Source organism: Notothenia coriiceps, unplaced genomic scaffold (genome assembly GCF_000735185.1).
Source record: "Notothenia coriiceps isolate Sejong01 unplaced genomic scaffold, NC01 NC01_scaffold00013590, whole genome shotgun sequence".
Taxonomy (NCBI): Eukaryota; Metazoa; Chordata; class Actinopteri; order Perciformes; family Nototheniidae; genus Notothenia; species Notothenia coriiceps.
This window is the reverse complement of record NW_011346291.1, coordinates 719,685-745,116: the sequence shown is the minus strand read 5'-3', so window position 1 is coordinate 745,116 and position 25,432 is coordinate 719,685. Positions and strand designations below refer to the sequence as shown.

The following is a 25,432-nucleotide window of genomic DNA, read 5'->3' as shown; positions in this document are numbered from 1 at the left end:
TCAACATGTGTCCCCTCTTCTCCATCTCTCTTCTACATCAACATGTGTCCCCCCTTCTTCATAACTCTTCTACATCAACATGTGTCCCCTCTTCTCCATCTCTCTTCTACATCAACATGTGTCCCCTCTTCTTCATGTCTCTTCTACATCAACATGTGTCCCCTCTTCTTCATGTCTCTTCTACATCAACATGTGTCCCCTCTTCTCCATGTCTCTTCTACATCAACATGTGTCCCCTCTTCTTCATGTGTCTTCTACATCTACATGTGTCCCCTCTTCTTCATGTCTCTTCTACATCAACATGTGTCCCCTCTTCTTCATGTCTCTTCTACATCAACATGTGTCCCCTCTTCTTCATGTCTCTTCTACATCAACATGTGTTCCCTCTTCTCTTCATGTCTCTTCTACATCAACATGTGTCCCCTCTTCTTCATGTCTCTTCTACATCAACATGTGTCCCCTCTTCTTCATGTCTCTTCTACATCAACATGTGTCCCCTCTTCTTCATGTCTCTTCTACATCAACATGTGTCCCCTCTTCTTCATGTCTCTTCTACATCAACATGTGTCCCCTCTTCTTCATGTCTCTTCTACATCAACATGTGTCCCCTCTTCTTCATGTCTCTTCTACATCAACATGTGTCCCCTCTTCTTCATGTCTCTTCTACATCAACATGTGTCCCCTCTTCTTCATGTCTCTTCTACATCAACATGTGTCCCCTCTTCTTCATGTCTCTTCTACATCAACATGTGTCCCCTCTTCTTCATGTCTCTTCTACATCAACATGTGTCCCCTCTTCTCCATGTCTCTTCTACATCAACATGTGTCCCCTCTTCTTCATGTCTCTTCTACATCAACATGTGTCCCCTCTTCTTCATGTCTCTTCTACATCAACATGTGTCCCCTCTTCTTCATGTCTCTTCTACATCAACATGTGTCCCCTCTTCTCTGTGTCTCTTCTACATCAACATGTGGTAATTTATACAACATTCCCCTTCTTTTACAGAAAATGCTGGTCGGCTCTGTTGTGATTGGTCAACCGCTTAGAGATGTCCCGCCTCTTAGCCTATCACGTACAATGTGTTGGAGCGGCATCCAAAAAAACCTACATGTTGGTGATAATTGTGGAATAAATGTTATCTTGCATCGTCTGTTATTACGTGACTAAAACCTGTTCTACGATGGCACCACTTATTTGGCATTGCGAATAAAGCATCTGTTAACTGGCCAAAATGTAACGGCTGCTCTTAATTAGAAGAGTGTTTGACTTTTTCAATCTTTTTCATCATAGCTTCTCAATGTGTTCTCTTTCTTATTGCCCTTTTATAGTCGATCGATTGTGTTGGTTGAATATCCCCAGTGTGTGTGTGACATTTTCCGAGCAGCCTGAAGGGAAATTATCTAATGAGCGTGCAGTGGTTTGAAGTAGGGATGGTGCTGTCCCCTTTTCAGGATATGGACACGCCAGAGACATTGTTGGTTGAGCATTAACCTTCTGTCAACCACTGATACTTGCCACGTTGGTGACTATGTGGTTACTTATTGACTTCCTTGTGCTTTTCTCAAGCCTTAGTGGCCAAACGGTGGTACTACAACGTCCGTTCTAGTCCGTGAACTCCCGAAAAAAAACTTCCCCCATTGACTTTGGGAAGGAGAAGTCTGTAAATCAGCGGATAACTTTTTATTTCCCGGACGAACACTTGACTTATTTAAACCATTAGGGTCTAAAAGGTGTAAAATGCGCTAAAAGCTGAACCAAGAGTTATTTCCTGAGCTGAGAGCGTTGGATCGGAGGCTCTCATATACGGTATATAAATGTTAAAGGATCTTGAACATATTGTGATTTTTAATGTCATATTTAATCTCCGTTTACTTTTTGTCCTGGATATTTGTCCTTGTTGTTGCAAATGGAGCTGCTCAGACTTGCTCTGACTTCAAAGTATTTTCCTATCGTCTTGTATATATTGCGCGAGTGCCCACACTTAATGTATCTGGGAGTGGGCGACGGCTGCGGGGACGTTCACTTCAGAGTGTTTGTTTTTCAGGTTTCAGGTCATTATCGCAGTCTTCAGCCCACGACACGCTGCTGCTTTCATTCTCTCCAGCTTGTAACTCATTGACTACGTTTAACAGGCGGCTAATGATCCGTCTGCAAAGAGCTAGAATCTTCTCTCAGCCAATGATCTGAATATCTCCTCTCGTCTTCCTTGAGTCGCTTTAAAGGTTTATACTGTTTTTCATCAATATATCATAGGTCTCAGATATATACAAAGCATGTCTCTGAAGACCCCTTTTTAACAACAGGACCTTTATCCCAGAACTAGGGACCTTTTTAAGGAGCTTTTGCTTTTTGATTGCAGGAACCAGGGTCTAAATTAAGTTTCTAGGGACATGATGGTACCCCCAAAAAGCCCCTGATCGAGGATTGTTCAGAAACTCTTGAGTGGTTGCAGTCCTGAACATTTCTGATTGTCGAATACTTTTCAATTCAAACTCTTTCGCTGATTGGTCACACAGAAATAGCTAATTGAAATTTCGAAGGAAAACCTGAGCTTAACTTTTGTATTCATTGTTAAATGTTCTGAGTTTCTTAGTCGAATGTTTCTCCAGAATATTGAACAAACTGTCTTTGCTGTGTGATGTTGCACCGCTACTTACTTTATCAACTTTCACAAGATCATATTACTTTCTCTGACAGTAGGTGAAGCTTTTCTGCAGGGCACCTTCACTACAAAACATGCTGTAAACTCATGAGATCACATAAAGAAAGTACAGCCCTGCTAAGATATCTAACCATGCATCCTGGTTCAGGACAGCTGTGAATATTCTAAATAAACAATTGGAATAAGTTGCATTGCACTCTGGGAAATCAGGGCGGACATTTCTTATTCATTCATACATTTTCTGAGTTTCTTAGTCCTTGGTTTGTCTGTAATAATGTTAGTGGAGGTGATAAGCATTTAAACAATTGCTTCTTTTATTAAACACATAATGTGACCACTGCTTTCTTTCGCTAAAACTTAATAAAGTATTTCACAAAAGCGTTATAATTTCTTCTGACGGTCATAAAAGCTCCTGGTTATTTCACACAAGGCCTTCACTGCTAAATTAACAGAGACTTGTGATTCAATTGATACATAAAAAAGTGAATTTTCAGATTATTTAGATATTAAACAGACATTTCTTGCAGCCCTGCTAAGAATCTAACCATGCATTCTGGTGATATATGCTGCTATGGCTTTGGTAAATACACACAGCAGCCCTTCCCAAGGTGACAAGTGACCACCAACCACAACCAAAACGCTCTAAAATAAGATCTCGCTTTGGTATTTCCTCACCCCTACCAGCCACACAGCAGGTAACCCATCATTCAGAAGTCCTGTGTTGTTGTTTTTCTTTCTTTCGAAAAGTGTGTTTTCTGGTAAGATATTGAAAGAACTTCTCTGGCAGCTTTGGCCTTTAGACAAACCATTTGATTTCCTGCCTTGCCTGCAGCATCATGGTGTTGATTTTCTGTCTATATTTGTCTTTGTTTGTGATAGGTTAGCTTGTGTGTGTGTGTGTTTGTGTGTGTGTGTGTGTGTGTGTGTGTGTGTGTGTGTGTGTGTGTGTGTGTGTGTGTGTGTGTGTTTTTGTATTTATGTGTTGTAGAGCCTGAATGGCAGATATATATATAGGGTGATTCAAAGGCTTTATTTGTCTTTTCTTTATATCGTTGCTGGTCAGAATTTAATTGTTTTGTTGCATTTTTATTACATTTCAATTTAGCTGTTTGAATTTGGTACATTACAAACTATCACTGTCCTATTTAATAAATATAACTGAGTATCACCAAAGCATGTCATGTTTCGATTAGCCTAGCTTAGCTTAAAGCCTAGAGGCAGGGTTACTGCTAGCCTGGCTCTTTCCAAAGTGTCTACTAACATGTTTAAAGCTCAGTAAATAACATATTGTATAACATTAGACCGAGCAAGGCAAACTGTTTTTAATGCAAGGCTAATAAAAGCACATCCTGTGTTAGCTTCATATTAATAGGAACAGGGTCGTTATCAATCTTCTCATCACACGCTCAGAAAGACTGAGCATAATCATATTTCTCGAGATGTTGAATGTTTATTTTAAATGTGTAACATTAGTCTAGTATCAAGCTAATTATGGCACAAATACGAGCTGACAATCCCACCAGTGCTTAGCTAAGCTATTATGCTGAGCATCACATGCTGTTTTAGCTTCTTACTAATGGGAACAAGGCTGATATTTATCTTCTCATCAGAAAAGACACATCATAATCATATTTCTTAAGAGGTTAAAGTACTACTTTAAAAGTGTAACATTAGCCTAGTATGAAGCTAGCAATAGCATCAATGCTACAACACAAACCAATAAGCGGAATTCACTCAGTTGAAAAAACACTTAGACCCTTAACCTCTCTTAAGAAACATACAAATAATTAAAAACATTTAGGCTAGAGCCCTTCAAAGACTATTTTTTTTTTAAAACACAAAGTTAAATTCATGACATAAGTGCTACTGTGTCCTGAGGTTAGAGGAACGTCCATCTCAATCAGTGGCAGATTGGCTGAAATCCAGCGTTTCATTTGAGGTCAAATCCTTTCTTTTTATTGTGACTGCTATTGTTGTGAGAGAGAGAGATTTAGGAGAGGAGGGTTAGGAAGTCCTGGGAATGTTGTGTTGTGATTTGTATCGGTGTGTGTAAGAAAGAGAGAGACATCAAATGATATAATAAAGTCTCTGAGGATAAGGATTATTTATCATTAGATCTTTCACACTGCAGATAACTCAGCCCCAAGCTGTGAGAATACGAGGTTAGTGTGTGTGTGTGTGTGTGTGTGTGTGTGTGTGTGTGTGTGTGTGTGTGTGTGTGTGTGTGTGTGTGTGTGTGTGTGTGTGTGTGTGTGTGTGTGTGTGTGTGTGTGTGTGTGTGTGTGTGTGTGTCGTATTGGGTAGTAGTAGTNATCAACCTGTACTGTACTGTACTGTAGCTAGCAGCAGCAAGTTCGGCAGCGCTTTGGTTTGCTGTACATTATAAATGCAAGCTATTCAATGTTTTATAATGCTGCCGAACTTGCTGCTGCTAGCTACAGTACAGTACAGTACAGGTTGATTAAACGGTTCGCTCATCACGCAAAGGTATCACATGACATGAAAGGGAGCAAGGTCATTGGACAAATTACACATTTATTTAGGTTGCTTGGTTACTTTGAAGACTGCGCGAACCGGCTTAAAAATATATTAAAGATTTTTATTTTTTTTTAATGGGCCCCTGGCCGGCTCTGGGCCCCGGTGCGTTGCACCGGCTACACCGTCGATAGTTACGCCACTGAGCATGGTATATAGACAGCTGGGAAGCGAAGAAATGAGCTGAAACTCAATATCAAGCTCTGTTAGTCTGAGAGCAGTTGCTGATTCAGGTGGGGATTCTCTGCAGATTCTCAACCACTCGTACCCCTCACATGAAGATAGATATAATAGCCACTTATTTTGTAGTGTTTCTGGGGCACATCAGGACATGCTTGATGTATCAGCTCAGGATCCTCCAGCAGTTTCTTGGGGCTGTGGCTGCAGAGAATGATGTCTGGGTCACCTTGATTAGTCTGTTGCCACGGAAACACTGGCCAGGAGGTGGACCATGTAAGCTAACAACCCCCCACTGTGCTATTACCATGACAAAAACAGCAATATTTTGGAGCCAGCTTGCTCAGATGCAGCATTTTATATATTTTAAATATGTATTCAACATAGATTTAGCTCTCCCCATTGAGTACCTGCTTTCTTTTTAATGTATTTTCTATTGTGTTTAAATGTGATGACATATGATGTGTTTAATGGTTTAAATGTCTGCCTACACAAAAAGTAGACGAAAAAAAGTGTTCTTCTTTTTCGTTTTTGTTCTTGTTCTTCTAACACGGCTCAAGATAAGCACTCAAACATGGATAAATGAACTCACCTGGAATCCCTGGACTCTAGGCGTCGCCGCAGCAACATTTCTGGACATCGGTCTGCAACGACTACACACACACACACACACACACACACACACACACACACACACACGTCACACACACACACACACACACACACACACACACACACACACACACACATTGTTGACAGCAGCTCTTGAGTTGACAGAACGGTAATTAGACAGACAGTAGTGTAGTCTGACCTCAGCAGAGGAGTGAAGATGATGTCAGAAGCATCCAAGTCCATAATGTCATCATCTTCATCATCATCTTCTTCATCTTCATTCCCTGTTCGGACAAGGCTCCTTCCCAAACGTCGAGCCTCTCTTTCCAGCAGGCCTGGGCGAGCGACAGTCAGCTGACTGACAGAGAGAGAGAGAGAGAGAGAGAGGAATGAATCGTTTCCCTAAAATGACTTATTTTTATTCTTACATCAGTAGTAGAGGTGTGGAAGAGTAATTGATTTCAGATGATGATGATGATGATGATATGATTGTGTTTCAAAGTACACCTGATGCTTGGCAATGTCTGATATTTCTGACAAAATGATCTTGTCACACAGGTATTGGTATAATAGAGTGGTGCAGTGATGACTTTTTTTTTACCCTGAAATTTGCATCGCAAGTGCACCCTACAGAAAGCAATGAGATTTTTTCATTGGACTACGTTATATTGTGGAAAATAAGCATCGCATGGCAACCACATGTTTGAGATACTTATGTTTTGATCAGCAGGATAATCTCCAGATAACAACACTCATATACATTTTAAAGCATAAGTGCTTTAAAATGCACAGCTAATGTTATAGGCTAACAGCTAATGTTAGCCTATAAACTAACTATATCACAGTCACATGGCTGCGTATCACCACCACAAAGCTAAAGGCGGCTAATGTTTGGTGTGATGAAGTTTGCAGTCTCATTTAGTCAATTGTTAGCAACCAATGTTCTTATGACACATATGAGCTTCAGACTTTGGGGTATTTACTGACATATATAACAAACTTTAATAACGTTCAAATATCTTTAGCTTGTGTCAACAACAGACCTTATTTCAGCTGTCTTAACAAAAACACGTTTAAAAGGGATCCGGATGTGGTGAAATGTTTGAAGACTCATTCCTGCACCACTATTATCCAGCATAAGAGAATTAATGTGTAAGTTGTGTGAATTCTTACCTTTCAGGGTCAGTAAATCCTACATTCCTGAAGACCAGAGCTGATCTGAGGATGAAGGAATGAAGAACAAAATAAATCAAAGTAATTGCTGTTTTCATTTTCAAATAGTTCAAATACTTTAAAACATAAATGTTGTATACAATACACATGCATATGAATAACGTAAAAATATAGATGTGTACTCTTAGTGTGATCAAAATAATGATTGTACAAATAAGATTCATTGTTTTTTTTCACAATATGTTCATTGGTATTTTCTTATTGAACAACAAAGTACATCACAAACACATACATGCATACACACACCCTCACATTGCACCAGTATTAAAAGCATAGGCCTGCAAATAAAATAAATAAAACTGAAATAATTTCACAGTTTCTTTTCAAAGGCAGTCCACATTCCCGTCCCTCATAATAAGCATATATGGCTCCCAGAGCTGAACAAAGTCCTTCCGCTTGCCCTTAGCGATGTAAATCAGTCTGTCTAGACCCACACTTCTTCCCAGAAAGTTTCTTCAACCAAAATCCTCAGTGAGGGGGCATCCGTACATTTCCAACATAAAGCGATAGCGCTTCCTGGCTTGGAGAAGGCCAAAATCCAGAAGCTTGGTTTGTTTTGGAAGTCTGTTTGAAGTTCCTTTGGGATATATTCCCAAGTACACAAAGTTTGACATTCAAAGGGACATTAATGTTAAACATCTCTGACAGACACCGTAATAACATCCTTCCAGAAGATTTGAAATTGTGGACATCACAAAGACAATGAAATAAAGTTCCTTCCTTTCTCATCCAAACACTTAGAGCAGACATCTGGAATATGGCAGACCATATGATGAAGGTTTGACAGGAGTTATGTGCATTTCTCATTAACTATTTATAGTGAAGTAATTTGAAACCTAGTATTTATTGTCCTGACTTTGTGCTTTTAGGCAAGCAGCATTCCAATCTTCCTCATCAATATTCTCTTTTAATATCCGTTTTCCATGCACTTCATTATATCTAATGCTGATTCAGTGTCCAAATGCAACCATCATGTTGTAGAATTTTAGATACACAAGGCCCTTTCCTTCCAAAATTTGCAAGTGTTATTTCCTCAAGTTTCGATAAAGGTGGTCAGGACATTATCGGTTTTATGTTTTGATGACATTGTAACTTGGGAAAGTTTACTCTAAGGTACTCGAAAGGAGGGTCAGGCCGATTGTCGAACCTCAGATTGAGGAGGAACAATGCGGATTCCGTCCTGGTCGTGGAACGACGGATCAGCTTTTTACTCTCGCAAGGATCCTGGAGGGGGCCACTGGGAGTACGCTTATCGGTCTACATGTGTTTGTAGACTTGGAAGAAGGCCGTATGACCGGGTTCCCAGGGAGTTTAACTTATGGGAGGTGCTGCAGGGTAATGGGTGAGGGGTCCTCTACTCAGGGCCATCCAATCTCATACCCCAAGAGCGAGAGCGTGGTCCGGGCCCTCGGCAGTAGTCGGACGCCATTCAGGTGAGGGTTGGGGCCTCCGCCAGGGCTGCGCTTTGTCACTCAATCCTGTTGTAAATACATGGATCGGATTCGAGCGTAGTCTGGGGAGGGGGTCGCAGTTCGTGGACAAGGATTGCACCACGCTATTTTGCAGATTATGTGGTTCTGATTGGCTTCATCCGGTCTGCAGCTTTCAGCACTCACTGGATCGTCCGCAACCGAGTGGAAAGCGGCCCTGGATGAGGATCAGCAAACCTCCCAAATCTGCAGGGCATGGTTCTCCAGCAGGAAACCGATGGGACTGTCACTCCAGGAAGGGAATGAGCTACCCCAAGTGAAGGAGTTAAGTATCTCGGGGTCTTGTTCCTCGAGTGAGGGAAAATGGAGTGGAGTGGGCCGGAGAATCGGAGCAGCCGGGAGCGGTACTGCAAGTCCCTTAACCGCATCGTTGTGACGTTCGAAAGAAGCCAGTTGAGGTGGCTCGGGCACCCTAGTTACGGAGCCCCAGCCAAGTTACCTAGTTAAGGATGCCACTTGGGCGCCCTCCCTAGGGAGGTGTTCCAGGCACGTCGAGCCTGGGAATAGAACCGAGGGGTAGACCTAGGACCAGGTGGAGGGATTATATCTCTTCGTGGCCCTGGAGCGCCTTGGGGATCCCCAGTCAGAGCTGGTGATGGGCCAGGGAAAGAAAGTTTGGGGCTCTCTGCTGGAACTCGCTACCTCCGCGACCCGACCACGGATAGCGGGAGAAGAAGGGATGATGGATGGAGGATGGATGGATGGACATGTTAACTTTTTAACTTGTTTAAAATATTAAAAAAGGTTTTAAGGGATTCCATAGCTGATCAAAAGAAAGCAAAAACTCCGTCTGGTATATAGATCCATCATTTTCTGAAGGCCTTTTGTAATTCCATGATTTAAATCCTCCATCTCATTTTTCCAGGTGAAACTGCTTCATTACGCCCAAACAGGAGTAATTGGAGACAAGCATAGGTGTGTCGCCTACATGTTGTGTGGCAGCAATACCAAACTGAGAATCAGTATTCTTAAAAGAAAAGGGTTTTTGTTTAACGTTTCTTCAATGTCTTAAATATCTGAAGAGTAAAAGATAATATTGTAATGTCAGATCTGGATATTGGAGTTGATGTCTGCTCTAATCTTAAACCCAAGTCGGGGTGTTTGTTGTCATTAAACAATATGAAGCTGTAGTTTAGTTGAGCAGCCATATAATTACCATTTTAAGATTAGGGAATTGAAGACCCCCCTCTCATAAGGTAGTATTAATAGTTTTAAAGACAGAGTCGGGCTTTTCTGAGTTGTTCAAGAATGAATTGAGTAAATAATTTTGTAAGCTTTTCGTAGAACATATTTGGTAAGTGGGCAGGAAAGCGTGTGAAAATAATATAAAAAATGGAGGTAGGATGGTCATTTTAGATTTATGTCGTCCGATCATAGATAATAGGCAAGTTGGAACCAGCGATTAAGTTTTTCAGTCACCCGTCCTACCAGGGGATCATAGATTAGCTGAAACTATGTGTCTGAGTTCCGGAGGATTTAACAAACCCCACACATCTGAAACCTGTCAAGTTGTTGTCATAAATGGAGTATCACTATGGACTGGTGTCTCTCTTGTTCATTCAGAAACATCAACACGGATTTTAGAAGTTATTAATTTCGTTTAATCCAGAAAATTCAACCAAATTATTTTATACGCTCATTAATTGGGAATACTAAATGTTTATATTTGTCACGAAAAATATTATATCATCTTGCGTATAAAGAAATGCGATGTTCATCCCCCATAGAGTAATGCCTGATAATTCTGTATGTGCTCTAACAGCCATAGCTAAAGGTTCATTGCTAATGTAAATAGCAGTGGAGACAGAGGGCAACCCTGTTCGGGTAGATATCCCTCTCTTAAATTAAAGGGGTGCAGAGAATAAGTGTTGTTAGTTAGGATCATCAAGCGGTGGGTTGGGTATAGCAGTTGAATCCATTTCAGTAAAAGGGTTTCACCAAACCCGAAATCTTTGGAAGTACTTCAAAAAATGATAATCCATTTCAAACCTCAATCCAAATTGCTTGACATGCATCTACTGAAAGCATTGCAGTGTCCCTCGCGTTTATGTTGTTCTCATGTATATATTTAAAACTCTTCTGATTGTTGTGAAATCCCTGTGTTATTTGCAAAAATACCTTGTTGACATCAAAACAAATAACTTGAGGGAGATATTTATCCATCGCCCGCTGTGAATTATTCCCTATAGCTTCACAAAAGGTCGGCCTATTGGTCAATTGACTATCCTAGTTTTGCCTTTTCATCATCTGACAGAGCAATGAAAACTGTAGCCTGTTTAGGAAATGCTCTGAGGCTCCTGTTTTCTGTGTATTGCTGATTGTAACTGATTTAACAAAAAGTCTCTAAAATGATTAATTATCCCTTTTGGGTCACAGTTAAAGTTGCCAGCCAGAATCCTGAAATTTTATACCTGGATATTTCTTCTGCTGCATTTGCTTTACTCTCCAGGCCAGTAGTTTTACCCGCTTTTCCCCCCTTTGATCATAGACGTTTGTTTAGTCCACAATTAGGNTTCAGGTGTATATCAGTATGTAGTGTCTCTACTTTAAAGAGTCCTCTCCTGCTGATGTTCAGGTGTATATCAGTATGTAGTGTCTCTTCTGTGACATGTCTCCATGCTTTAATGTTCACAAAGCTCTTTATTGTTCTCATACTGCCTGTGCTGCAGCACCTCTTTTCACCCTCTGTCTGAAACCAGAGCCCAGTCTGCTCTGATTGGTTATCTGGCCGGCTCTGTTGTGATTGGTCAACCACTTAGAGATGTCCCGCCCCTTAGCCTATCACGTACAATGTGTTGGAGCGCTAGTGTTAAAAAAGTAATATCCTTAGAGACAGAAGTAAACAAAGGAGTCCAATGGAGGTGTTTCAGGCCGGGGGAACTTTGGGAAATGTTCAAAGCAATAACGTAGAAAAAACTGAGGATGCTTGAAACTGGAGACTGATTTTTTTTAAACTAGAAGATTTTATTAAAGCTTGATCAAGGAGGACAGCAATAGTAAATAAACTGTACTTATATAGCATTTATCCAGTCTTTTCGAACCCTCAAAGCGCTTTAAATACTACGAGTCATCCACCCATTCACACCTCGTTCATATAGTACCACTTACTCTAGGGAAGCTAACACTCACACACTCACACACACCGTTGGCCATTAGGAGCAACTCAGGGTTCAGTATCTTGCCCAAGGATACATCGACATGTTGACTGGGGTTGGGATCGAACCCACAATGTTCTGGTTGAAAGACGATCAAACTCCCTCTCAGTCACACCAGTAAGCTTCTTTATCTAAAGATGAGTCATTTTGATATAGACATTTCTCAGCAAGACATCGTATTACTCCTGTCTAGGGTTGCAAAGGGGCGGAACAGTTCGTAAGTTTCAGGTAAATTTCAATGGGAAGTTAAGCTGGGGAATTTTGGAAATATTCCATATTGTTTAGTTTTTTTAAAATTATTTTATTGAACAATCATTTGTTTCATTGAAGAACAAAAACATGAATGTTGAGTTAAATATTACTTCTATAAATCATGTGTGCATGTGATGGAGGAATGCACAGTGCCTGTAGGGGGTGTGGTCTCAATAGCCATGCAGTAAGCAGCGTGCTATGTGCATGTGATGAAGGAATGGCATGGATATTCAAGTGTACTTGAATGGTATCTGTTTGTTTTAGTCAAGATTATGCTAATTTCCCCAACTATATTTAAGTTCCCTACGAAGAGCCAACCTTCAATTTTGAAAATTCCCAGTTTATTCCCGTTTATTCCCAAAAATTCCCGTTAATTCCCATGGAAAGTTTACATCTTTGGAAATTGCCGGAATTTTGCAACCCTACTCCTGTCTCACATCTCATCAGGTATAGGCACACTGTATTACTCCTGTCTCACATCTCATCAGGTATAGGCACCTTGTATTACTCCTGTCTCACATCTCATCAGGTATAGGCACACTTGTATTACTCCTGTCTCACATCTCATCAGGTATAGGCACCTTGTATTACTCCTGTCTTACATAGGCCGACAGTTCTCCATGTCTATGTTTTGTGACAAGATCGTGAATCTTTGAGATTTGAATACATTTAAACATGTGCGTATACTAACAGAAAGGAAATAGCCCAAACATTACATAACAGGGCTGAAAGAAGGAGGAAGCCTGGGGACTATTTTAAGAAAAAGCAATTTCAGCAGCGGCGGTCGTGACCTTACATCGAAATGCAGCCTCAAACACTTTGGCAGTGTGTTTACCCCCCAAAAACTCACTCACAAATACAGTGTGTCTGCTTCCTGCGGAGGAGTGGGGGCGTGTTCATTATGCATATAAGCCCATTGAGCTTGTGTTACGTATAACTGCCTGCAGCTTGCCTCATGGATAATTCAACAGCTTACTCACGGGAGAACGAGGAGCGAGACTGCGACCGGATGGAGGGGATAAAGATAGCACGGACAATCCGGTTGAATTCACTCTACCCGGCAACCCGGAGACCCTCTGAGGGCACGCAGCATATGAGTTGGTTTGCTGTTGCATCATAGGTTCCTACAAATCCATGATGTTTAGAGTGAAGTACAGCTGTGGGGAGTACAGCTGTGCTGAGGAGGGGAGGCTGGCTCTACTTTTACACACATTTCAGGGTCAAAGGAAGGGAAACTCTCTCGTCTCAAGTCGTTTCATTTCTGATTGCTGTTTGAAGTCATGATGGAGAACGAGCTGCAATTTAAAAAGCAAGATTTTCAGAACTTTTCAAATGTTCCCCCCTATATTTTTAGGATTAAAGGTGAGTGTAGAAATAGGGGAGACACACTGACACAATAATCATAATAAAAAAAATTGAACAAATATATATTTATGAAAGAGTAATAAAGTTAGTAATAAAACAAATACAATTATATTACAAAAACGTATAAAGATCATTATAAAAAAAGAAAATTCAACAAAAAATGATAATTGATCACAATATGGACTCGTGCAATATCCAAAATTGCAGTCAACAAATATTTGATGAAGGGAAATTATGTGAAAATATAATTCTGAATGAAAATGTTGGAGTAATAATAAATAATCATATTTTTGGAGATGAGCCTCTCAAAAAAGTCCAAGCGGTGAAAACTTAGTATGACTTGCAACCAAGAAACAAATCAGCAGAAAATGTGTTTTTTTAAAGCAAATATCTGTATTGATGGCGCTAAGTAACCCTGACAACACACATGTGAGTCTGGTTCTCCCGTCATCCTATTCCTACACTGATATTAAACAAACAGAACATCTACCATGTTCGCCTCAAATTCCCAACAGCTTATTGTGTGCAATGCCCCAAAAATGTCACTTTAATGCTTTTCAAATCAAAAACCGATGTTCAGAAAAATGAAACACAAGCTTTTCAATATTTCTCTTTCACAGACTTTTCCCTTGCTTTGGCTTTTGTTTGTAAATCCAATGAGAATAGAAGTGTTCCCTCTCATTACAGGGTGAACTCAAATCAATCTTTGAGTCGGAGGATCGGATTAAATTAGATCCCACGGCTTAGATAAATGTCATGGAGCTGTGCAGCAGCTTCAGAGGCAGACTAACAGATATAATGTAACGTCTAAGAACTTTTTGAAGCTTTTTTTCACTGTGTTTTTTAAATGTCACTGTGATGCATTGACTCCCTTATGTGAAGCAATTTGAACCGTGGTGCTACACAAATAAAGAAGCCTTGTTTTTCCTCTGAGATCACAGGCTGATGCAAGATGCTCGTCATCCTCTTCCACCAGCAAACAAGCAGATATTTCTATACACAGACAATGAACTGTAGCTTCTCTATCAGATCAACACACACGTATTAAGTAAGTGATCATGTGCAGCGAGGCGGTCATTATGGGGAAAAGAACATCCGACAGGCAGATCAGGAGCCCGACGCGACGCATAACCATGCAAAAACCACATAAACAAGGAAAACAACAGTCAATAAGTGAATGACAGCGGTCTGTCTGTACTGCATTAACAACGTGTCACATGTTCTGAATTGACCAATCAGAATCGAGTATTCAACTAAGCCAATTATTATAGTATATTGTAATACAAATAGTGAAGTATGTGCACATTCTTACTTTAACTTCTTATGTTTGCATTAATACTTTTATTTTATTAAATATTGTATTGGACATTTTATTTTAAATGATTATCTTTGAATATATATTGGTTTCATTTTATGTTATTTTATTTTGATATTTCACTATGTTTATAGAAATGTTCTTATTTTATTATATCTATTTATTTCCCTTTTTTTACTAAATATTATATATATATTATCTTTATACATTAAAAATAAATAATATATTTTATTTCATTGCACATTTTTACTTTAACTTCTTATATTTGAATATTTTTTTATTTATTTGTATTTATTTGTTTTGGGATATTTCACTTCCTTAAACTTCTTATGTTTATATAAAATATTTTAATTTTATCCCATCTGATTATTGCATTTATTTTATTTTTATTCTATTATAGAGAAACTGCCTCAAAAGCCACATTCCCCCAGTTTAAAGGTGACCTATCATGCAAAATGCACTTTTGTACTTCTTTTATACATGAACATGTGTCCCCGGTGTTCCAGGGAACTCACCAAGTGTCAGAAAACACAACCCTCTCTATTTTTTCCTCCATACCCAAATCTCTAAAAAAGGGGCTGCAACGGAACTGATACAGACTGATCCAGATTTGAACACTTCTATGACGTCACAGAAGTGGCGCTACGGCTATTGGGCCAACTCCACCAATCAGGAGGAGACAGCCACAGACTTTGCCGTTCGAAAGAAAGCGCTGGAGACGCTGTAGTTCATATGCCAGACCTGTAGATGGTGCTGTTCTCACTGAATCAGCCCATGCAAAGACAGTGTTAAATTGAGCGAAATGAGGAATGGCTAAAATGCATGATCTGTTTGGTGTTTGGAAAAATAAAAAGTATAAATATCCTTATATAGGTATGGTCCTACACTATATTATTCAAATATAGCATGATAGGTCCACTTTAAGTCAAAATAAAAAGAAGTGAATTTAAACATGAAAATAAGTCACACTGTGTCCCTCAGACCTTCATCAGGCAAAGGTAGACAAAACCCCATGTTGTCTAATATTATTTTGAAGATCATTTTTCTTTATTTTAAAAGAGTTGAATTCGGTATTTTTAACAGAGTAATAAATATTATAGGTAAATTGAGTCCATACATTTTTTTTTTGCAGTTTAAAGTACTTTAACAGAACAGTTAAAACAGCAGAATTAACTAGTGAACATCTGATATTAACTTTGGTAGTTTATGTTTGTTTGGTAGCAGGGTGATTTTGTCCACCCTAAATCGGTAATTGACAAAAACCTGAAACCTAACCACCCCAATATTCTAGTCTTAAGTAAGTTCACATCTAACATCAACTTAAGCTTCATAAATACACAATAGATACAGAACAAGTCGCTGATGTTAGTCTTGGTGTTGATGGCTCGATGCATTAAAGGTGATCTTTTTCCTTTTTGTATACAAAGTGCATTTGTACTGATATCATTGTCAGCTATGAGCCTTTATGTAGACAGGAACGGGATTTGAGTCTTGAATTTCCCACAGGTCCCCTTTAACACCTCATATACAGTATTTCATTAATTTGGTTTATTGTGATTATTAGACCAGTTTGATTTTTTTTAAACCGTTACTAGATGTTTCTATATTTTGTCTAATATGACGCTGTTTGTAACATAAATAAGTTCTTACTTAATGTTAAACCTTAAATGTAATGCATGTTACTGTAATACTCTGATTGGTGGATTTTCCCCTGGGAATATAAAGCTTTATTTTGCAAGAAATGTTTTGTAATTGTGACCGGAAGGAGCTATTTAATAGATTTTAAAATACAAATAATAAGTGTTGATATGCTACCAAATTGACATGATTTTTTCAAGACTTTNGAAATTTTACCCCCTACACCGAAACTCTGCAAAGAGATATCTTTTTAAGTAATTAAGTTAATTAGCACGCTTTATTTTATTTTTATAAAATTATTTGGATCTTCAAATTCCTCCTTACTTACAGGAGGTTTGTTTATTTTGTTTTTATATATGGTATTCGTCATTTCTTTTTACACGTTACTTATTTTATAACCATATTTCAATTCTATATAGATTATTAATATATATTTTTATTCATGTAAATAATGTATCTGTAAAGATAAAATAATATAGATTTAACAGAGAAAATTAAATTTATATAATATAAAATAAAGCTATATAAATGTTTCATTATATATATTAGACTATGTAATGTGGTAATTTATATATAAATAAAATAAGTATAATATTAACAACACTATAAAATAGAAGAGCGAGAAAGACTATATTTTTATAAAATAATGGTAAGATTTTACCATAAAAAAAATAAAATAACGGACATATCTCTTTGACAGATTTTCGGTGTAAAAGGGGTAAAAATTTCCACTTTAGCAGTACGCGACGGGAGGAGAGGGCAGGCTCTGGTGAAATGACGACGGCAGAGGTCCGCAGTTCCTCACACATGTGTCTTTTCAGACTTACGAGTGTTTCGTTGGCGCCGTCTCGGATATATTGGATAGAGGAGGTCTGTAGGTTCATCCGGTCTTAGACAGGTAACGTTTCATCCGTAAAAGTTTGCCATCGACGTGGAGGAGTGAGAATGAGGTCTGGTCGGAGGAGACAGTAACAGGCCGGGGGCCGGGACTGAAGACGGAGGAGGACTACCACTCGTATGGCTACGTTGGCGAGTCAACAGCCACCACCTCGCCTGTAGGAGCTGATGCGGTCGAGTGGCGCGTGGAGCTCGTCGACCACGTCCGTCCCAGGCAAGGCTCCACAAGGCCGGAGTCCGGTCTTAAGAGGGGAAGTTTGCCAGTCCGACAGCGAGGCGGAGGTGCATGGACGGCGTTGCGACGTCAGCGGTTCGATGGCTGAACTGGACTGGTTTGGACCACGACCTCTTAGAACGTGAGTGGTGTGCACTGCTACTACACTACTACTACTACTGCCGACTAGCACTACTACTACTACTACGACACTACTAACCCGACTTCCGTGAAGAGGTGGAAGACTGGCGCCTACCAGTTATTAGTCCGAGGCCTGTTCGAGAAGCACCATCTCAGTGCACCCAGAAAAAGAGTTTTAGAAAGTCAAACACCAGTGAGTCCTACTCGTAGCTTGTATGGCATAGGGTGTGACTAGCCGGCTTATGTTGCTTTACAGTTGCTAGTTTCGTGCAAAAGTAAGTGGTCCACGAGTTACCCGAATGTATTGTACCAGCGTAGCTGTGCAATTACGATTTAAAGTTTCTTTACATGAAGCCGAGTTCGCCAACAATTCGGACTACTTGTGGTACGCCATGTATGTTTCCGAAGTAAGACTCTTTGTACACCACTCAAATCAACGACTACACTCGCGACTGTTTGTAATTAGACTTGTACAACGAAACTACTTCACACTAATTCTCTAGGAACAAAAAAACGTCGACTTTCTAGTAACGATGTAAAAGGAAATTTTCTATAATTTTTACCGCAGAGCGTTTGACGTCTTGGTATGACTATATAATAAAGTCGATGGAAACTATCCTCACAACATATATCTTTGTTTTGTAACTTGCATCTAATTAGAGTTGTCAAGGAAAACGTGAAGAATTATTAATCTTCATAATTTCCTATTGTTAAGTCAGTCATAGTAATATGAATTTGTATTAGCACCTAACATTTAGCGCAATGTCAACATGAATGATTTACATTTTAGTTTTACAGGCTGCCGAAACCGCTGGGCAACACACCCAAACCCTGGGAAGCACCAGTCTTGGTCACAAAATGTCGTAGAGAAATTACATAAAAAGAATGCACCCAACGGTACTCAACATGTGGTAATACCCTTGTGCCGAACCGCTAACCGTCGATCAAAAGGGTCTACTCGGACTGTGCGGAAAAACCTCCTAACGATCACTATACGAGTGTCTATTGTGACCGTCTTACGTAAAGTTATGGAACTGTATAGAATTGTGACCTGGAGGGTGACTACTACTACGACTACTACTCGTGTCATAATAATCTGTTGGATTATCAGAAGTTATATCGCTACCGTTAGTAGCGGTACCGAGACCAAAGATCTCCCCCTAGTCAGATCAACTGTGTTGGTTTTACGGAATCCCATGGACTTCAATTGCAGTCACGACTAGCAAAGGCAGCGTTCACGTTTTGTTGTGTCGGCTGTTGTCATAAATAACGTTTGAAGTTTACAAAGGTACCTCACCTTACTGCAGTGCCCTTCGTAATGCGACCCGAGTCGCTGGTTCGTATGTACACCCTAAGACACAGGGTGACAAACAAACGGCTGATCCATTAAGTATAAATGACCTGCAAAGGTGAAGAGTGGTGACTCCTCATACTCGGCACAAGTATTGGAAGTTGTGCAGATCTTCATAGCGATACCACAAAAGTACGTCTGGCACAAGTTGATATTGGGTTTCGCGGACCGGGGAGAAAACAGGAGCCTACGGTAGAACATACTGTGGTCGAGACGTCACGGCTCTAAGGACCAATGAATATCGAGAAGAATGATTCTTTGTTAATGATTTATGGAAGTGTCCATCTGCATCGACTGTGTGGAGGAGACACCTCGGGAGTATCAGAGTCTCTCTCTGACTCTGGAATGAACGCTGACGTTAGTGACGTGTTTGTACGTTAGGGCTGTAGAGTATAAGCGACGAAGTAAGGCGGAAGATGATAGGGCACTACAATAATTTATGAGACCATATCATCTTCTGACGATATGTATGATATATGAGTTCATATATGCTCACCCGAACGCTCTACACATAAGATACACTTTTGAGAAGAGAAATTGTGTCGTGTTGTGATGTGTCGTGTGTGGAAGTGAGGGTGTATAAGTGTCTTGGTTCACCGTACACGTTACGTGTGCCGTGGTGACGGACTTGGTTGCGGTGTGTACGTGTTGCAAGAGTAACCAGGGAGAACGAGAATCTCTTGCTGTACCACTTAACAGACCCTATTAGTCTAGCACCAATCGGATATCGTTCGTTTCTGAGATGGACGTTGACTATGTAACTAGGCGGTTGATTTGTGTTGTAAGGTTTTATTTCCTTGGTCGGACAAAACCCCTTTAAACCACTCTTATCTTTCCATGTCCATAAGACACAAGGTGTACACTCCTTTCCATCTTTCAGTCCATAAACTCAAAGTTTTACCATTCTGCATTTTCAGTCCATAAACACAAGTTTTACATTCTCACTTGCATTCCAACCAGTTTGTTACATTCTCTTATCATTTCTTTCATGTTCCATAGAACTTAGTTGTACAATTCTTCACTTCATGGTCCATAAAGACCAAAGTTTGTACATCTGCTTATCTTTCATGTCCCCAATAAACTCAAGTTGTACATTTCTTCATCTTTCAGTGTCCAGATAACCCCCAAGTTGGGTACCATTCTTATCTTTTTTCTAATTTCCCTAAACCACAAGTTGTACATCTTCAACTTTATTCAGCAGTCATTTGTTCATGACGTCCATTTCAGTGACTTTGGCCTTGTTACATGAGATTCATGTCATTGTTTCATAACAATGAGGTGGATGAAGGGTTGGGTCCGGACCGGTCTTGCTGGTTTGTATTTTTAGTCCCACCCTTTTGTATCGCTCTCTATAACTGGTCGGTCTTACGGACGCTGGGTGTGTCTCGACCGAAAGAAAAGATGTGTACAGGACTGACTGTCGCACCGTCCGCTCTACTTCCTACCTCCGCTGTCCTTCGGGACTGATACGTATATTGCGGAGCACTTCCGTGCGATTACGTTGTTCGTGGACTTCCCGCGGGTAGGGACGGTACCAAAAGGAATAACTTATCGCGCGAGGTGTGCCACCTGAAAAGATTGTGTAGTGAAATAAAAACTTAGGTTACCCGGTGGGAGTGAGAAGACCGCTCGGGTCCGGGAAAAAAAAACATGAGGAGGCAACACCGGACGTAGGACCGTCTTTCTGCTTGGTTCGTCGTGCATAGGTGTCTCCACCCACACGGCCCTCCTGTCCAGTTATTCCGGGCCCGTCCCTTGGCGTAGGGTTCGGGGCAAAGTACCCACACTGATACAATGTCTGTTATCTGTTATTGACATTCAACTCAACAAAGGGTAGAAGTTTAGATGTTTGATAAATTAACCTGGACGATTGAAATGAAAGTTTAAGTAACAGGTAAAAACAAGTCACCATAAGGGGACCTATCATCAAAATGCACTTTTGTACGTCTTTTCTACATGAACATGTGTCCCCGGTGTTCCAGGGAACTCACCAAGTGTCAGAAAACACAACCCTCTCTATTTTCCTCCATACCCAAATCGCTTAAAAAGGGGCTGCAACGGATCTGATACAGACTGATCCAGATTTGAACACTTCTATGACGTCACAGAAGTGGCGCTACGGCTATTGGGCCAACTCCACCAATCAGGAGGAGACAGTCACGGACATTGCCGTTGGAAAGCGCTGGAGACGCTGTAGTACATATGCCAGGCCTGTAGGTGGTGCTGTTCTCACAGAATCAGCCCATGCAAAGACAGTGTTACATTGAGCGAAATGAGGAATGGCTAAAATGCATGATCTGTTTGGTATTTTGAAAAATAAAAAGCATATATATGCCTTATAGGTATGGTCCTACACTATATTATTCAAATATAGCATGATAGGTCCACTTTAAATAAAGTATATATTCCTGTTTGAGTGTCGTTCCTCTCTCAGCAGCAGCAGGTAGACCTTCCCTCTCAAACATGAAGCCTTTATGAACTGATGCTGAGTCGTCGTCGTCCCCCCCCCCCGCTCAGAGATTAACGCGTGATATACGAGCCAATAAGGGATTAATGATGATGGGAAATGATAGATGAGTTTGGAGGCAGTCGAAGAACATCTGCCTCTTTATGCGCCTCAATAAATGAATACTCCGTACGTCTATCTCAAAGACATTCATTCTCCCACACTGCATGCTTTGCTTTTAAACACTATGTAAATGTACTAATGTGAGAAAATCCAAATCACATTTTTAATGAGAACATTTATCACAAAACTGTCATATTTTCCGTTCCCACTCACACCACACAACCTGGAAACAGAGAAAATACAAAGTGTAACTCTTTAATACTACATGCATGAAGTCTTTAGTCCTGCCTGTCAGAAAGCGGCACATATGGACTTTATGAAAACATGTAGAGAAACCCCCTAAATCCTGCAAGACCACACGTTTCTTGCCTTTCATTTTGTATGAAAAAGGCAAGAAGACGTGTTGCTCTCTGCACCAGAAATCTAAAAGAGAAATGTGTAAAATAAGAGACAAATTAAAATGTCTACAGACACGTACTGTTGCATACTTTTTTCAATCTGAAATGTGTGTGCCCACTCTCAACACACAAACAAGAAAACCCCCCCAGGCAACCAAATGATGTTTGTATTCATAATATTACCCGGAGTCCCACACATTGACTCTAGCAGTGGTTTAAAGCTGAGAGAAACATCTTGTCCTGTGATTTCAAGCAATTTAACACTGAATTTAACACCCCACGCACTCAGACACTCAAATCCAGCACCAGACACTTGTTACGCTGCTATGGACAGTCTTGCACTAAAGAATAGGTGTTTACATATTTTTAAATATATATTTGTTTTTGTATTTGGGGTTGTGGGAAACGGTATTTCGATCTCTCTGTCTGTACACACAAACTGAAAGATTACCGATAAAGTTGACTTTGACTCGACTTGTTTATTTCGAGTCTTTTAATTTCTCTAATGTACAATGACTTGTCTTTTTAGGCTGCAACGCAAACATTGTGTCTTCTTGATATTTGTCCATGTTGATGTTACACATGGAGCTGCTGTGATGCAGGTCACATTTCAGACTTCATTAAAGTGTTATCGTATCTTATCTTATTTATTCCTCTTCCCTCTCCTCTCTCTCTCTCTTACCCTCTTCCTCTCTCTCTCTCTCTCTCTCTTACCCTCTTCTGGCGGCTCTCGGCGGCGGCCAGCTGAGCCGACATGCGCTCCTGCATCTTCCTGCAGTGCGCCATGACGGCCTCCAGCACGGAGATGGGGCTGGAGCCCAGGGGCCGCCGCTCAGCGTCTCCTCCAGGGACCCCCGACTCAAAGTCCCTCTGCAGAGCCAGGAAGGGGTCCGTCAGGCTGTAGTGACCGTATCGCTCCTGCAGGAACACCTCCTTCCTCTGGGCCTGGAGGAGAGAGAGGAGAGGACATTTAGATTAAATATATAGATCAAAGACATTCATTTTGACTCAAGTTAGACCCTATGTTGGGGCATAAATCATATTTTATTACATAAGACTTAAAACGAAACACAGAACAAAATTAAAAGCCTTAAAAAATTTATAAATATATCAATCTTAGAAATAATTTCATTTTGAAATATCAAGTTGCATGCTCTACTTCATACAGTGCGATGTAATGCAATGTAAAGTGTTGCATCAGTAATAGATATCGTTGTTTTAGTTTAAATGTGTTTTCCTTCGTTACATTTACTCTAAAGTACATTTGAACACACACCAAAGAGTCCCAAAATTATCTGAGGGTGAGATGAGGAAGGAAATGCAAAACATTTACATTACATAAAATATAAAATACAGGGTATATTTGAAGCCTCCAGGGCTCGAAAAGCCATTTCAATACGAGGAAGGAAAAAATAACTCATTACCAATTAGGACAAACACGTTTAAATGAGGAATGAGATACAGACATACTTTTGTTTTCAATATCTAAAGTATGTTGCGCTGTAATAGGAGCCTGGGACTTAAAGACTTTCTGTGTTGTAGCTAATGTGGATGTGAGAACAAGAATATTGAATTTTGAATCTTTCCCATCAGTGTGAGGACCCTGAAACCCCCACCACTGACCGCTGAGAGCCCGCCTGCCTGACTCCACTGCCTCTCAGCACGCACACACACACACATCTCAGGTTACACACACACACACACACACACACACACACACACACACACACACACACACACACACACACACACACACACACACACACGCACACGCACACGCACACAAAGAGGGGAGGCTGGTGTTGAATCAGGATAAAATAGACCTCAGACTGACCGTGTATTATAGTTTCCATACTGCTCCTCGACAGAGCACTTGCTAAGCCCTCAAACAAATGAGATTTAACTAGATATTGCGGACGTTAACGAAACTTCCAGGCGTACACAATGAATCCCTTTTATCTCGTGTTGTTCTGAAAATACCGAAAAGTTAGCACTTGGCTGCAACGTAGCTTCAGTGTTGTCAGCTAGGTCTAATGACTGATGCATTGACATGATTCAACTTGAATTAAATGGGGAAATTAAACAAGTCTGCTTGCAATCAACACTCAACACACATTGACTGACAAAATACAACATACATACACAACTTATTGTTTAGCTAGGGTGGTTAAACTACTGGCATTAGCCCATGTTAGCTAACTTGTTACCATGACCTGACCTGCTACATATTCTAGTTTGCTAATGCACTTGCACCAAATACTAGTTAACGAATATAGCAAGTGCTTGTTCAAAATAACACAGTTTCAAAGCCCATTAACATTCTAGTGTCTGTTTATAGGCCAGATATTATTCCAGTCCCACATAAATGAGCGTGGCCTGACTGCAAACTGCCACCATGACTGAAAGCATGTCGCTGCACAGCTGCAGCTCGAACGTTTATCGTCCATCTTCCTGCTCTGACTTCCAGGAGAATGTAAACAAAGCGACGCTCAGCAGATGAAGCAAGAGAGGAAGGGTTTTACGAACAGCATGTGAACGCAGCATAATGGAGTTTTCCCTTTCCTGTAGTGTGTGATATATGTGCATGCAAATGGCTGAAAATCCCAAAGTTCCGGAACATAGTGACATCACATGCTCCTATTGGCTAGCGCTCTAACACATTGTACGTGATAGGATAAGGGGCGGGACATCTCTAAGCGGGTGACCAATTACAACAGAGCCGGCCAGCTAACCAATCAGAGCAGACTGGGCTCTGGTTTCAGACAGAGAGTGAAAAGGTGCAGACGGTCATTAAAATGAGTCCGTAAAGCCAAATTACTTGATTCATAAAAAGTGAATAACAACCATCAGAGTTTGGTCTTGAAGCAGCTTTTATGTTTCACAATGTCAACTGCAGTTTTAGAAGATTCAATCAAACAAGTAATGATTCATATCTATGAGCAACAGCAGGTTGGAGAAGGAGGAATATTTAAAAATAACGTGCAGAGATATTGAAATGAAACGTGGAGGCGAGGAGAAGACGAAGAGCCCAAAGTGTGAGAGACAGCAGAGACAAAGAGGAACGAATGGAGGGAAGGTGTGAGAGTCGCTTTGCCAAAGAAGGACATGGAGAGTCAAACAACACACACACACACACACACACACACACACACACACACACACACACACACACACACACACACACACACACACACACACACACACACACACACACACACACACACACACACACACACACACACACACACACACACACACACACACACACACGTACGTACGACGTACGTACGACGACGACGACGTACGCGACGACACACACACACACACACACACACACACACACACACACACACACACACACACACACACACACTACTACGTACGTACGTACGACGACGACGACGACGACGTACGACGACGACCACAC

At 40.5% G+C, this 25,432-nt stretch overlaps 1 protein-coding gene across 1 annotated transcript in view; it reads right to left on the bottom strand.

Annotated features, from left to right (window-relative positions):
* The window catches only part of LOC104947998 (cortactin-binding protein 2-like), a 94,234-nt gene that overhangs the window by 15,581 nt on the left and 53,221 nt on the right, over positions 1–25,432 (bottom strand). The window contains exon 2 of the mRNA XM_010774138.1: positions 22,720–22,950. Within this exon, the coding sequence (XP_010772440.1) occupies positions 22,720–22,950 (231 nt within the window). The remainder of the gene's footprint in view (positions 1–22,719; positions 22,951–25,432) is intronic.